This window comes from Babylonia areolata, chromosome 20 (assembly GCF_041734735.1).
Source record: "Babylonia areolata isolate BAREFJ2019XMU chromosome 20, ASM4173473v1, whole genome shotgun sequence".
NCBI lineage: Eukaryota > Metazoa > Mollusca > Gastropoda > Neogastropoda > Buccinidae > Babylonia > Babylonia areolata.
The window spans coordinates 35,141,670-35,155,875 of NC_134895.1; the positions used below are offsets into that span (position 1 = coordinate 35,141,670).

Here is a 14,206-nt window from a genome sequence, read left to right on the forward strand (position 1 = left end):
TATGCTGTCTGTCTGTTCCTGTCAGATTGGTGGCCCCGCCCCCTTTCCCGCTTCATCATGGCCAGTCTGTTGAAACCACATGCTCACGTTTTTTTTGTCAGTTTCAGTTACTCAAGGAGACGTCACTACGTTCGGACAAATCCATACACCCTACATCACATCTGCTAGGCAGACGCCTGACAGCAGCATAAGCAGCATAACCTACATGCTAGTCAGGCCTTGAGTGCATGCATATGTCTTTGTGTAGCTTATGTTACCATGGGTTCTGTTTCACTGGCTGCACACACAACCTGTTTATCATCTCATGATAATGAATGACTAGACACCTAGTTTGATTTTCCAGTAAAACTTTGGAGGAAGGGTGAGACTGGGATTCAAGCCCAGACCCTCACAGACAGACAAGCATCTTGACCATTGTGTCACCTTTCTCATGTTTGTCATGTAGTAGTAGTAATCTTCAGTTGAACGTCTTTCCACTTCAGCTCGTTCAACCCTGCACCCGTCCAGCTGATCACCATTCTCCACCTGATCCTGCCTGGCAGTTGGGTGAAGAAACCTGTAAACTTAAACCTGTTCATGAGCTCACTATTGTGCATAAAAATGCAAGGGAAATGAAGTAACTGGAACTTCCTTCCTCACAGGCATGTGATGTTTCACTCCAAATTTGAACGGTTAGTGTGTATTTGTGTCCGGTTTTCCACATCAATATAGCAAAACATCAAAGGCTTACTGCACAGGAGGTGCTTGGATGAAATTATAATGGACTCTGGCAGTGAATTTGACCCAGATAATGATGATTTGAATTATATTTCATCCGATAATTCTTTGGAAAGTGAAGGATATGAAATTAATGACCAGTTTGGTCAAAGTGGCAGACATTTGAATCAAGAAGATAGCCCACAGCCTTCAATATTGACAGGAACTGACGTTTTACTATTTCTGTTTTTGATTTAAAGTAAAATATTGCATCCCTTGTCTTGAGATTTCAGCACATTGTGTCAAAATTATATTTCAATGATTATATGAAACGTGGTAGCTGTTGGTTGAACGGTTGCCATAAAATTGTTCCTGAAGTGAAACACCCCTCCCTGTTGATGCAGCCGGGCCAAAACATGTCAGGATGGGAGGGCTACACAGGCAGAAGAGCTCAAAAGGCTGAAAGAGTTAAGTGATATTAGACCCGAAAAATCAAAAAGAAAAATGTAGCGGTTGAGGGGATAGGGTGATGAGCTTGGGACAGTAGGTGAAAACGGAAGGGTGGTTGAGGAATATATGCATGTATACCTGTACATGTGTGTGTGTGAGAGAGAACGTTGAAGAAAAAAAAAAACCCATCAAACAACCATAACAAATGTCCTGCTGGACTGTGCAGCAAACCTTTTGCATTGGCAGATAATATCTTGAAATTATCAAAAAGTACGTTTATGTAAACAGTACAAAAAGCTTGGTAAAAATGATTTTAAAACTCTAACATTCAATACTACTTGTTTGTCTCTTGTTAAGATTAAGTTGCACCACAAGCGTTGCAGCATTCATTTCTATTTCAAACATAGTTCGCATAGTTTATTTCATTTGTGCCACCTTGTTCTTCTTGTCTAAGGTTTTTAATGTTTTTTGCAGAGCACATTTTATCGGACTTTTTTCGTTTTTGCAAGGATTATTGGATAGTAACTTTTTTTGTTGCAGGGCGCATTAGATCTGACAAAAGAGATTGCCTTCAACTTGTCACTGATCTACAGGAGAAGTGGAAATCCAGATCTAGCTCGTTTATGTCTCCAGACCTATGTTGTTCTTTGATAGTCCTTAGTTTGTGTGTCTGCCGTATGTTAAGTGTGTGTGTTGTCACCCAGTCTCATTTGTGCATGTGTGTCTGTGTGTATGGAATCAGACCTGAAAGGTATCAAAAAGAAACTAAAATTTCATATGAAAAAACAAAACAAAATGCTAATGTAATGGACATTGAGCAATATTCTGTTTTCCTTTTTGTATGGACTGAAATGATACTGGACAGTTGTGTGTTAGTGAATGCAAGACATGATTCGGTTAACAATCATTCGTGAAAGAAATCATTTTCCATTATACATGCCATCAAAGTAAGTCCCTGTGTGTGTGTGTATGTGTGTGACAAATAGAAAGAGTGAAAGAGAGCAGTGGGTTTGTGTGTGTGTGTGTGTCCAGTAACATTTTCTCATTGTCTTTCAAGGCAAAGACATTGGGCAGGAACTGTGTTCATTTGCTGCAGAATGACTCATCATGATGAAGTGCATGGAGAAATAGTTCATGATGGCAGTTTTGTTTTGATGGTCAAGAGCTGGTTGAGCTGTGTGAACAAGAAGGCTGCTGTGTATATATATATAGGATCTTTGTGTGTCAGTGTGTGTGTCTGTGTGAGTAAAAGGGAGATGAAATTTCATACATGGAAGCTGAATGATTGAAGGTTTTATGGTGATTTGAATTCAGCTTTGGCTGAATATGGAAATTTGATAATTAAATATATAATTGTATGATTATCATTTCCATACAACCATTCAAGAAAATGGAATTCAATAACTCCATGTGATTGTGTTTGTGTGTACGTACGTGTGTGTGTGCGCGCGCGCGAAAAATGCAGTCATTCCACATGATTATTATGCCAAAATTTCACCAACTTGGGCTTCATCAGGGCTGTGAGAAAAGAGTGAAAACAACCCTTCACTGTTTCCAAACAGGTTTGAGAAAATGAAGGGGTGCAGGTGAAAAAAGGGGAAAAGAAGCCGAGAGGGGAGGGAGGAGGGACGGAGAGGTGGGGCAGAAGGGAGGAGGGAACACATATGCACCTTACAACACACACATATACCCACATGTGTGCACACTCACAGACATAAAGAAACCAGTAATGAAAGATGGTGGGGGTTGGGGGGAACAGGAAAAGAAAAAGAAAGGTGAGAAGTGAGGGGGAGGAAGACTGTGGGAAATGGAGGGGGGCGGGCAAAAGAGAAGAAAGATTGAGAGGAGTTCTGGAGGTTCAGAGGGGAATAGTTGGGTGGGAGGAGAAGTTAAGGAAAAATGGAGGAAGGGTAAAGGTAAAATTACATCAACCTCCAAAATTGATATGATGCGATTGTTCGGCGTGCGTTTCTTTGAACGCCTTAGAAAACTCTTGGTGTAATCTCTCCCATCACTGTAAACATTGATCTAAAGCAGACAGTCTGAACATGATGAAAGTATAGCAAACATTGCGGAGTTGTGGAAAGCTAATCCGAAGTAAAATCGGTAAAGTTGTGGATACTATAAACAGTCTGCAGCTAAAGAAGAATCCACCGCGAAAGGCAGACTGTTTTGTTCAAGGCTGACTGCGAACACTTCAGGGAGGTTAGATGCGCTGTCAGGAGAGCAGCCCAAATAGCACACAAATTTGTTGTGAAACAATAAAGATATCAAACATGACACAAATGAAGATGACATATGATGACACGATGTGATAGAATGCCATACATACAGCACAGCGCACAACACAACGCAATCTGCATTCCTCCCTTACAAAAATTGAACATTTCTGTCCATTCACAGCTCTTCTGTGTTCTGATTTGGGTCCTTTCTGTTTTTTTATTTGATTCGTTATGTTGGTTATTGTGGGTATGTGTTTTCCCATGGTTTCTTTTTGTGCAATAAGTTCTTTTCAACCCCATCTTTCTCTGTTTTCTTAATTTTCATCTTCTCTTTTTTTTTTTTTAATAGTTTTTTTTTTCTCTCTCTCTCTTCCTGGTTCTGTTTTGCTTGTCTGTCTCCCCATCTCTTGGTTGTTTCAGAAACATATAATTCAGTGTTTAAGTTGTTGATAGTATTGTTGTTTTACCCCCCTCAGGGTATTTACACAGTTGTGCACTCACATTGTTGTTTTACCCCCTCAGGGTATTTACACAGTTGTGCACTCACATTGTTGTTTTACCCCCTCATGGTATTTACACAGTTGTGCACTCACATTGTTGTTTTACCCCCCTCATGGTATTTACACAGTTGTGCACTCACATTGTTGTTTTACCCCCCTCAGGGTATTTACACAGTTGTGCACTCACATTGTTGTTTTACCCCCTCAGGGTATTTACACAGTTGTGCACTCACATTGTTGTTTTACCCCCTCATGGTATTTACACAGTTGTGCACTCACATTGTTGTTTTACCCCCCTCAGGGTATTTACACAGTTGTGCACTCACATTGTTGTTTTACCCCCTCATGGTATTTACACAGTTGTGCACTCACATTGTTGTTTTACCCCCCTCAGGGTATTTACACAGTTGTGCACTCACATTGTTGTTTTACCCCCTCATGGTATTTACACAGTTGTGCACTCACATTGTTGTTTTACCCCCCTCAGGGTATTTACACAGTTGTGCACTCACATTGTTGTTTTACCCCCTCAGGGTATTTACACAGTTGTGCACTCACATTGTTGTTTTACCCCCTCATGGTATTTACACAGTTGTGCACTCACATTGTTGTTTTACCCCCTCAGGGTATTTACACAGTTGTGCACTCACATTGTTGTTTTACCCCCCTCAGGGTATTTACACAGTTGTGCACTCACATTGTTGTTTTACCCCCTCATGGTATTTACACAGTTGTGCACTCACATTGTTGTTTTACCCCCCTCAGGGTATTTACACAGTTGTGCACTCACATTGTTGTTTTACCCCCTCATGGTATTTACACAGTTGTGCACTCACATTGTTGTTTTACCCCCTCAGGGTATTTACACAGTTGTGCACTCACATTGTTGTTTTACCCCCTCAGGGTATTTACACAGTTGTGCACTCACGTTGTTGTTTTACCCCCTCAGGGTATTTACACAGTTGTGCACTAACATTGTTGTTTTACCCCCTCAGGGTATTTACACAGTTGTGCACTCACATTGTTGTTTTACCCCCTCAGGGTATTTACACAGTTGTGCACTCACATATGGGTCAATGCATTCCCTCAAACGCATGTGCGCACTCAAATGCAAGCATTCATGCCCGACACACATCCATTCAGTACACTATACCCAAAAGGATCTTTTATTTTGAACACAACAGGTTTAATTTTCACCATGTACATATATATAATAACATCACGCACGTCTAAAAGAATGCAGTACAGTCCATGAATAAGATGATTATGTGTTTGATGAAGATGCTGTCATTTATCTGCATATCTTGGGAGCACTGGGAGTATCAAGTTTCCAAATGAAGAATCCTGGGTGATGAAATACCCCACAGAATTGGCATGAGCGTACTGCAATAGACAAAATCACAAACGGGAATAAAATATTTTGTCATGAAATGTCAGAATAAATAAAACTATGCAGTATGCATAGTATAAAGCACTAAAGCGGATGAATGCAATAATGAGTATGCTACGTGATTTGGCAACCCTCAGAATAATACCTGTTTAAATCAAACTATTCCTGACGGCCACATAACATACAGAGACATGATCACAAAAATTCTGACTTTCAGAAAACCCTATCATTAATCTGATGTTTTGACTGACAAAGGTCAGGAATAATACAACACAAATGAGATTATTGAACAAAGAAAATCTCAAGAGCCAAAGAATGCCACGCCTGTCCCTCTTGAGAATCTAAGGTGTCAGAAATGTGGTAGTGTGCTCTCTCTCTGTCATGTGATACTGAAGTCTAATCCTCCCTGCATTCCCCATGCCCCATTGGATCCCGGAACACTCCACTTTCTACAACATTTATAAATGCACATGACAGTTTTACAACCAACCTGTAAAGCAGTCCTCTGTTGAGATGTCATACCAGCAGCATCTGGGGGTAACTGGAATACGCAAACGATGATGACGATGAGGGAGATGATTAACATCAATGAATAAAGAAAATTAACTGCAGGCAAATCTGGCATACTGAAACTACAAGTTTCTTCTGCTTCTATTCCTTTTTTTATATTTTAATTTTTTTAGCAACACATGAAGGCAAGGCAGAAAACATTCACACACACAAGCACTAGAACACAGATAATTACTTGCACACATATTTCCACCTAGAGAAATAGTGTGAAAGAGTATATAAGACCAGGCAAAACTAACATTTGTAAACATCATTCAATTGCTACTTTTAAAGTATCCATAAAATTAATTCTGATGTGTATTTTCAAGAATGGTTTTTCGGTTTCATCATTTCATGTTACGTGTTGCTGGCACAGGTTATAACTACTTAAGCTGCGGTGTCACTGAAGGTGATTTCTGGCTGAACTGGCACTTTCAACGAAAATGCAAATTTCAGAATTTCTGTTCTGTAAATTTACACAGAAGCAAGGCAGTTGAAGTTTGGTGAAATGTGAACAAACAGCGAGCAGTTTGAAAAATGCTAATGTATGACAAATACTTTGCTGAATTATAAGATATGACAAATAGTTGGCACCAACAAAACAAAGTTGTTATTCAGGTCAACAAGAAAAAGAGAAAAGTAAACAAGAAAGAAGAGTAAAAGAGGAGGAAGGGATGGGTACAGAGGAGCATAGTCAGACTGTCTAACAGATAGAGAAAAAGACTGACAAGACATTTATTCATCTAGCACTGCTGCCTGTTGCCCAGAAGAACACAAGGCTGTATTGAGGTTGAAAACTGTCAATACTGATCTCAAAGACCTCTGAAATAATAAATTAGAATAAGAAACCTGCAAAAGAAAACTAAGCCCAATAACAGACATTCATGCACATAAGCCTAAGACATGACACTCATTTTGACCATTACATCAATTCTTCACCAGAGCAAAAAGAAAAAAAAGAAGAGACATACATGTAAACAATATATAAATTTCTATTTTAAAAATCTATATAAAAACAGGCATACCAACCAACACAAGTAAAAAAGCCAGCAGACAACTGTGTGACAAGACAGAAAAATGACAAGCAGTTCACTTACAGCTGATACACTGACAGCTGACATTGATGCCATTGGGGGAGGACCAGGTACAGGTGGGCCTGGGTTCGGCATGCTGTGTGCAAAGAACAACTGACAGAATCATTATCTGTCTATCTATTGACAGACCTGTATATCCATCTGTCTATTCTATCTACATATATATGTATACACACATACATAAAGAATGAAAAAATATAATGCATATAAGGTTTAAAAAACAACAACACACACAGCGTAAAATACCCTGTAACACTGACAACAACAACACGCATACCCACCCACCCACCCACCCACACAAATAAATGAAAAAACAAAAAAACCCACATGAAAATGTTTTGAATGTACACTAACACATTCTGAAAAAGTATGAAATATATTCAGTTCATTTACTGTTTACATTATTGCGATGTGAGGAAAAGGAATGAGAAGAACAATTATGCGACCATCTCTGCATAATATTCACACCAATAGTGCATATTCAAAATATATGCGGTGTTGTGTGTGTGCATGTGTGTTAAACACTTCTCTGTACTTGTGTATGTGCACATTTACAGAGGTGCTGTGGCAGAATCAAGTAAAATGGAGTGTTGGCCTTGAGGTAGCACGTCCGCCTAGGAAGTAAGAGAATCTGAGTGCGCTGGTTTGAATCAAACCGGCAGTTGCCAGTATTTTCTTACACTCCACTAGACCTTGAGTGGATGTCAGGACGCTAGTCATTCGGATGAGAGGTCCTGTGTGCAGCATGCATTTAACGTACGTAAAAGAACCCACGGCCACAAAAGAGTTGTCCCTGGCAAAATTCTGCAGAAAAAATCCACTTCAATAGGAAAACAAATAAAAATTTGCAGACAGGAAAAAAGAAAAAAAGAAAAGAAAAAAAAAGGGTGGCGCAGTCAGGGACGCACTCTCCCTGGGAAGAGCAGCTCGAATTTCACACAGAGGAATCTGTTGTGACAAAAAGAGTAATACAAACACAAATGCAAAGGCAGGCATTGGACTTTTGATCCAGTAGTTAGGGTTAAAACCCCTGTTTCTACCTGGTGTTAAGTGCTTGGGAAAGGCATTTTACTCCAGTTTTTCTCACTCCACCCAGATGTGAATGGTTACTCAACTTCGGTTGGGGAAGGTTAAAATGGTGGAGGGAGAGGATTGGGCCCCGCCCTCCTATGCCGAGCCCCAAGACATAGTGAATATGAATTCACGGCCCCTTTGGCCGTAAAGGAGTTGGCACCTTTAACTATTATGTGTACTTTGTTACACAGATGCCTAACCTAAACACAAATGCCTGATGTACACACTGAAGTCACACTGACCTACTACCACCAACAGTGGATACTGATGTACACACTGACCTGCTACCACCAACAGTGAATACTGATGTACACACTGAGGGCACTCTGACCTACTACCACTTACAGTGGATACTGATTTACACATGAAAGTCACACTGACCTACTACCACTTACAGTGGATACTGATGTACACACTGAAGGCACACTGACCTACTACCACTTACAGTGGATACTGATGTACACACTGAAGGCACACTGACCTACTACCACCAACAGTGGATACTGATGTACACACTGAAGGCACACTGACCTACTACCACTTACAGTGGATACTGATGTACACACTGAAGGCACACTGACCTACTACCACTTACAGTGGATACTGATGTACACACTGAAGGCACACTGACCTACTACCACTTACAGTGGATACTGATGTACACGCTGAAGGCACACTGACCTACTACCACTTACAGTGGATACTGATATACACACTGAAGGCACACTGACCTACAACCACTTACAGTGGATACTGATATACACACTGAAGGCACACTGACCTACTACCACTTACAGTGGATACTGTTGTACACACTGAAGGCACACTCACCTACTACCACTTACAGTGGATACTGGTGTACACACTGATGGCACACTGACCTACTACCACTTACAGTGGATACTGATGTACACACTGAAGGCACACTGACCTACTACCACTTACAGTTGATACTGATGTACACACTGATGGCACACTGACTTGCTACCACCAACAGTGGATACTGATGTACACACTGGAGACACAATGACCTGCTACCACCAACAGTGGATACTGGTGTACACACTGGAGACACAATGACCTGCTACCGCCAACAGTGGATACTAACGTACACACTGAAGACACTGACCTACTACCTTCAACAGTGGATACTGATGTACACACTGGAGACACACTGACCTGCTACCGCCAACAGTGGATACTGACGTACATACTGAAGACACACTGACCTACTACTGCCAACAGTGGATGTGGATGGAGCCGAGGGGGCTGCACCCCCAGACACATGTCCAGCACGTAATCCGCCCTCCAGTCGTTTCTTCTGCTCTGCCAGCTGCTCCAACAACTTGCGGTTTTTGCTCTCTGCACAGTACAAGCATCATAACATCTTATGATTTTGGTGGGACTTCGTCGGTAAATTAAAAAAATAGTGGAAGTTCTTGCTGGGCAGACTCATGAATCGTCATGAAAAGTCTGCATCATGAAAAGTTCATGCAGGTCAAACTCAAGAATCAAGAAAGGTCCACATAGACTTACACTGACCGAGAATTCCGCTTCACATCCGTTGTTTATTTGGGACCGATGTCGAGCTGTTTGCTGCATATCGATCCTGGATCGATGGCCAGCGCCGGCCCAATAAAATGCACCAACACATTGAATACAATTACAAATGCTCCAGTCCTACGAGGTGCGTTTAATTCAGATGAAAACAGTGAGTGTGCATTGCGTGTTCATTCATAGATATTTATGCAGCCATTTGAATTATGCAGGTACATTCCCGCGATGGAGTTTAAGGCACCAGCAGGATTGTATGTTTTGACCTGGGGAAAGTGTGCACCCATGGCCCACCAGGTGCCGAGGATACCGGTATCGGACCAAAAACTTTCGGATTGAAAGTCCAATTCTATGACCATTCAGCAAATTTAACATTTGTATGTATTTTTTATAAACTTCAAGGTTTCGTGATAATATAGTGGGGCACTGCCTAGAATTCTATTCTGGACCCAACATTAAAAAAACCCAAAAAAAAACCCATCATCGACAGCAAACCTTGGGGTGCTTGGAAAGCCATTTTCGATATCAATGTGATGAACAGAATGGTCAGTCGCTCATGACATAGAAAAGAGAACAATTGAACAAGACCACGTTTCATTGGCTGGTGAGAAAAGTGTGACCAATGAAAAACTGTGAACTGAAAAAGCATTCTTTTTCAGTGTTGTAAGAGACAATTATCAATGATGGCTGAGGCGGAGGGCCGTGGCTACGATACGATGGATGATGCGAACTCCCCTTCAGGAAATTCAGACGATGTCGTTAAATTTAAAGATCCTTTGCTTACAGGACTGGACAGGGATAGCGATGATGATGGGGTGAGTGTTTTATCTGGAATTCTTCTCGCGATCGCTTGTTGTTGATGTCATTACCATTTTGTTGTGATGATTTTGAGTTGTGCATTAATTACCTGTCAGTCAATGCCGCGGTATTGTGTCATTTCGGCTTATAGTTTTTATGTCATACTCCCGATATTGTTGCCCGGAGTTAATATCACTGCGTGCTAGTGTATTTTAATCGGTAAAAGCATTTTGCACTTTTTCAGTCAGCAGCAGTCAATGTTGATGACACCAAAGAGTCGTCCAGAAATCAGACAACTAGGACTGCTATAAGATGTGATTTATAAGCTCATTCGTTTTCTGATTTTGATTACTCATGACGAATGCTACCTAACAGATTTGGACAGTTTGATATTTGCCATGAACCAAACAATGAGTAATTGATTTTCAGATTTCAGCTTGAGTTCCAGTTCTGCAGGCAGTCGATATCATGAGTTTCCGTGCGATGATGCATGTTCAATCTTACTCTTATTGTTATCGTTCATAGATTTTTGTTTTATCTTTTTCTCAGTATCTGCCTTATTGTTTTACTTATATGCACTGAGACTCATGTTCACCCATCAATCTGTATATATACAACCACGCGTTTGCACACACACCTACACATGTACACACACACACACACACACACACACACACACACACACACATACACACTCGCACACACTCACACACCTCTATACACACACAAACACACACACATTGTATAAATTTATGTTTACTACATCACTCTCTGTCTTGTACATGATAATAATCACACACACGCAGTGACACAATCCCCCAAAAGATCGATGCAGATTACACTTACAGTGATAATTGATACACACAAATTTAATACACACACACACACACACACACACACACACACATATATATATATATATATATATATATATATATATATATATATATATATATACATACTAGGAGAAAAGAAACAAAATAATGATTATTGCAATTCAGAATCTGTGTATGTATCTGTCTTAGTATCTGTGTATCTAATTATCTATCTATATGTAATTATATACATATATATATATATATATATATATATATATATATATGTGTGTGTGTGTGTGTGTGTGTGTGTTTTGTGTTGTGTGACTGTGCAGTATGGGGGAGAGAGAAAGAGAGAGAGAGAAGTCTATGTTGTAAGATGTTAAAATTAAGTTTTTGCAGAAGATAAAAAAGCACTTTTTGTTTAAAGAATCATTCCATCTGAATCCATGTCACATTGTCATCTGACTCATCATTTATTTGGTTACAAAAATATGCACATGCCCAGTGTGCACACTTCTTGGAAACAGAGTATGGCTGCCAAAATGACAGGGAGGGGGTGAATGGGGAAGAGGTGGCAATAACCTGACTGCAGGAGAGGAGTTTTCCTTTTCATGTTGGAGTTTCCTTTCATGTAAGTCATTGATTGGTACACAGTGGAAATTTTTTTTTGCAGATGGAGAGCCTAGACCTGGACGCCTCCAGCAAGTCTGACGTCACTGTGTCCCGCAGTTCAAGTCTCATCGCCAATTTCAGGCTGGATGAGGATGTGGATGCAGAGACGCGGGATCTCTTCATCAAGGTGGACGACCCAGAGAAGCACACCAGTACATTGGAGGCCTACATCACTTTCCGTGTGTCCACCAAGGTATTCCACATTATTCTTTTGATGTTTTATATATATGATATTTTTTTTTTAAATGTATGAACATTTTTTTCTTATTTATCTATTCTGTTGTTCAGTTTTTACAAGTTCATGACAGCTGTAGTTTAAAAAAAAAAATTGATATGCTTTTGCAAAGAGATGCCAACTGTTATGATTTTGAGGTAATTTGTTAGTCTCGATCGCACTTTGTCCCGGCATTACACCAATGTCAAAATTGTTCTGTCAAGTTAATTTTCAACTTTATTGCATGGTCACATGCTTTCCTGTCATAACATTACCCAGACTCTCTAGACCTATCGATCCTGAGGCCAGGGAAGTCACTACTAACTATGGTCTCACATGAAGATGCTCCGTTAACCACTTGCGTGTTTACTTTGGAACAGCATTGAGTGGACCAATCAGCTTAATCGTTTGCCTGAACAAGAGAGAACGTGGCTGAATCAAGTTGCACCTGGGTCAAACATGTGTCTGTGGCTGTTTGCTGCTGTGGCTCGGAGTCTGAGTTTTCTTACCAAATTCAAAATGTTCCTACCAAATTTCCTGATTGTTATACAAACACTTGACAAGGGATGGCATCTCTATATATGGAAATACGTAGATTTTCAAAAGTATGAAATTTTGTTCTTATTTGTCTACTCAGTTGTTCAATTTTTACAGGTTCATGACAGCAGTAACTATAAATGTATATTTTTGATATGTTTTTGCATCTTGCATGTGAATTTCCACAGTTAGAATAAGATAAAGCTGGGGTAAGGTAGTGGAAAATTAACTTGAATATTTGAGGTTTGGGCAGTAGGAGTAATGAACACAATCTAATGTGATTCTTGATATTAAATCAATTGATATTAATGTTTGATGCCTGGCTTGATGATGAATTTGATGGGGAGGGTAGCACATAAGCTGAAGAAGTTGCCATCATGTTTTGTCAGCAGTTAAATTAATAGAGACAGAGCGATACGGGGAAAACAATGAAAAGTTATACAAATGAAACAAAAAAAACAAACAAAAAAAACATACAAATAAAACAATAAAACAACATTTCTTATTCATTTTCAGGTCATTCTGTGAATCACTGAACAGAACTCCCCTTGATCTGCATTGATGATGGATTCATTAAATTAATAAAAACAAACTGAAGGAAATAGTGAATGGAAACAAGATGGTTATTGCAGTGCATTTCCAGGAAAAGACATTTTAAGCATTTAATTCCATAAAAAAGAAAGCTGTTTTGAGTGTTATTTTACATTTGCAGTTTTTGTAGTTATAGTGCATTTTGATTATAGATTTTTGGTCATATATTTATGAATGTGTTTGATCACATGTGACATATTCTGTGTTTGATCATCAGTATCATATGATATTATCAGCGATTATGATTGTGTTATTGACTGAACTTTTATAACGTTTCAGACAACTCGCAGTGAATTTGAAACCTCCGACTTCAGTGTGCGGCGTAGGTACAATGATTTTCTGTGGTTACGACAGCGATTGGAGGAGTCTTACACTACCCACCTGGTCCCGGTTAGTGTGTTAATTTTTTTTTTTTTTTTAACTTTGGGGTGTGTTGGGGAGAGGGAATGTGGATGTGAGGAGGGTGAGGGTTGGGGGCTTGACTGGATGTCTGTCATTGTTTACTAGATTTATGCCAAGTCTCGTGTCCTCTTTTCTGATACTGTGGGCCTTGAAACTGTAGGACATATATGGTTTGAAAATTGCTTATCTCATTATATGTTAGTCTTTACCTATTTTGTTTTAAAAAAAGTAATCACAAATGTTGGTTTTTTGTTTGTTTTTTTATCATGATTTAGATAGAAATTTATATTTTATCCATACTGACTTATCCTCATCCACTTAGGGTTGTGGTGTATAAGGAATGCACACACCTTTGCAGTGAGAAAATTCCTTCTTCACTAGATGTATGGATGAACAGGTTCCTTGTGTACATTTGTGAGAACCTTTGTCAAGAAAAGAACTGTTTTCATTATAAAAAAAAAAAAAGAAAAAGAAAAGAAAAAAAGTGTTGAAATGTTCATATTGGAAGAAGGAAGGAAGAAAGAAAGGTTGTGTGGGACTATGACAATGCACGCATCTCTAGTGAGCAGCAGAGATAATCTGTTTTGGTGACTTTTCTCTTTCTTTTATTTTTATTTTTTAAATGGTATTTTGGATCTTTTCTGT

General features: G+C 39.5%; 3 protein-coding genes across 3 annotated transcripts in view; 2 read left to right on the forward strand and 1 right to left on the reverse strand.

Moving 5' to 3' along the window:
* LOC143294598 (general transcription factor 3C polypeptide 3-like) overlaps positions 1-2,527 on the forward strand; it is a 34,463-nt gene extending 31,936 nt beyond the window's left edge. Inside the window, exon 25 of the mRNA XM_076605973.1 lies at positions 1,687-2,527. Coding sequence (XP_076462088.1) covers positions 1,687-1,797 — 111 coding nt within the window. The 3' untranslated portion in view covers positions 1,798-2,527. The remainder of the gene's footprint in view (positions 1-1,686) is intronic.
* A 2,512-nt stretch (positions 2,528-5,039) lies between these two features.
* LOC143295065 (uncharacterized) lies at positions 5,040-10,093 on the reverse strand. The gene is made up of 5 exons (XM_076606625.1): positions 10,025-10,093; positions 9,205-9,337; positions 6,905-6,977; positions 5,749-5,799; positions 5,040-5,251 (listed from the first exon to the last, which is right to left on the reverse strand). The coding sequence occupies exons 1-5, from the start codon at positions 10,044-10,046 to the stop codon at positions 5,156-5,158; spliced, it is 375 nt and encodes a 124-aa protein (XP_076462740.1). The 5' UTR covers positions 10,047-10,093; the 3' UTR covers positions 5,040-5,155.
* A 119-nt stretch (positions 10,094-10,212) lies between these two features.
* The window catches only part of LOC143295455 (sorting nexin-30-like), a 29,919-nt gene continuing 25,925 nt past the window's right edge, over positions 10,213-14,206 (forward strand). Inside the window, exons 1-3 of the mRNA XM_076607165.1 lie at positions 10,213-10,344; positions 11,819-12,010; positions 13,439-13,549. Of these exons, the coding sequence (XP_076463280.1) occupies positions 10,213-10,344; positions 11,819-12,010; positions 13,439-13,549 (435 nt within the window). The remainder of the gene's footprint in view (positions 10,345-11,818; positions 12,011-13,438; positions 13,550-14,206) is intronic.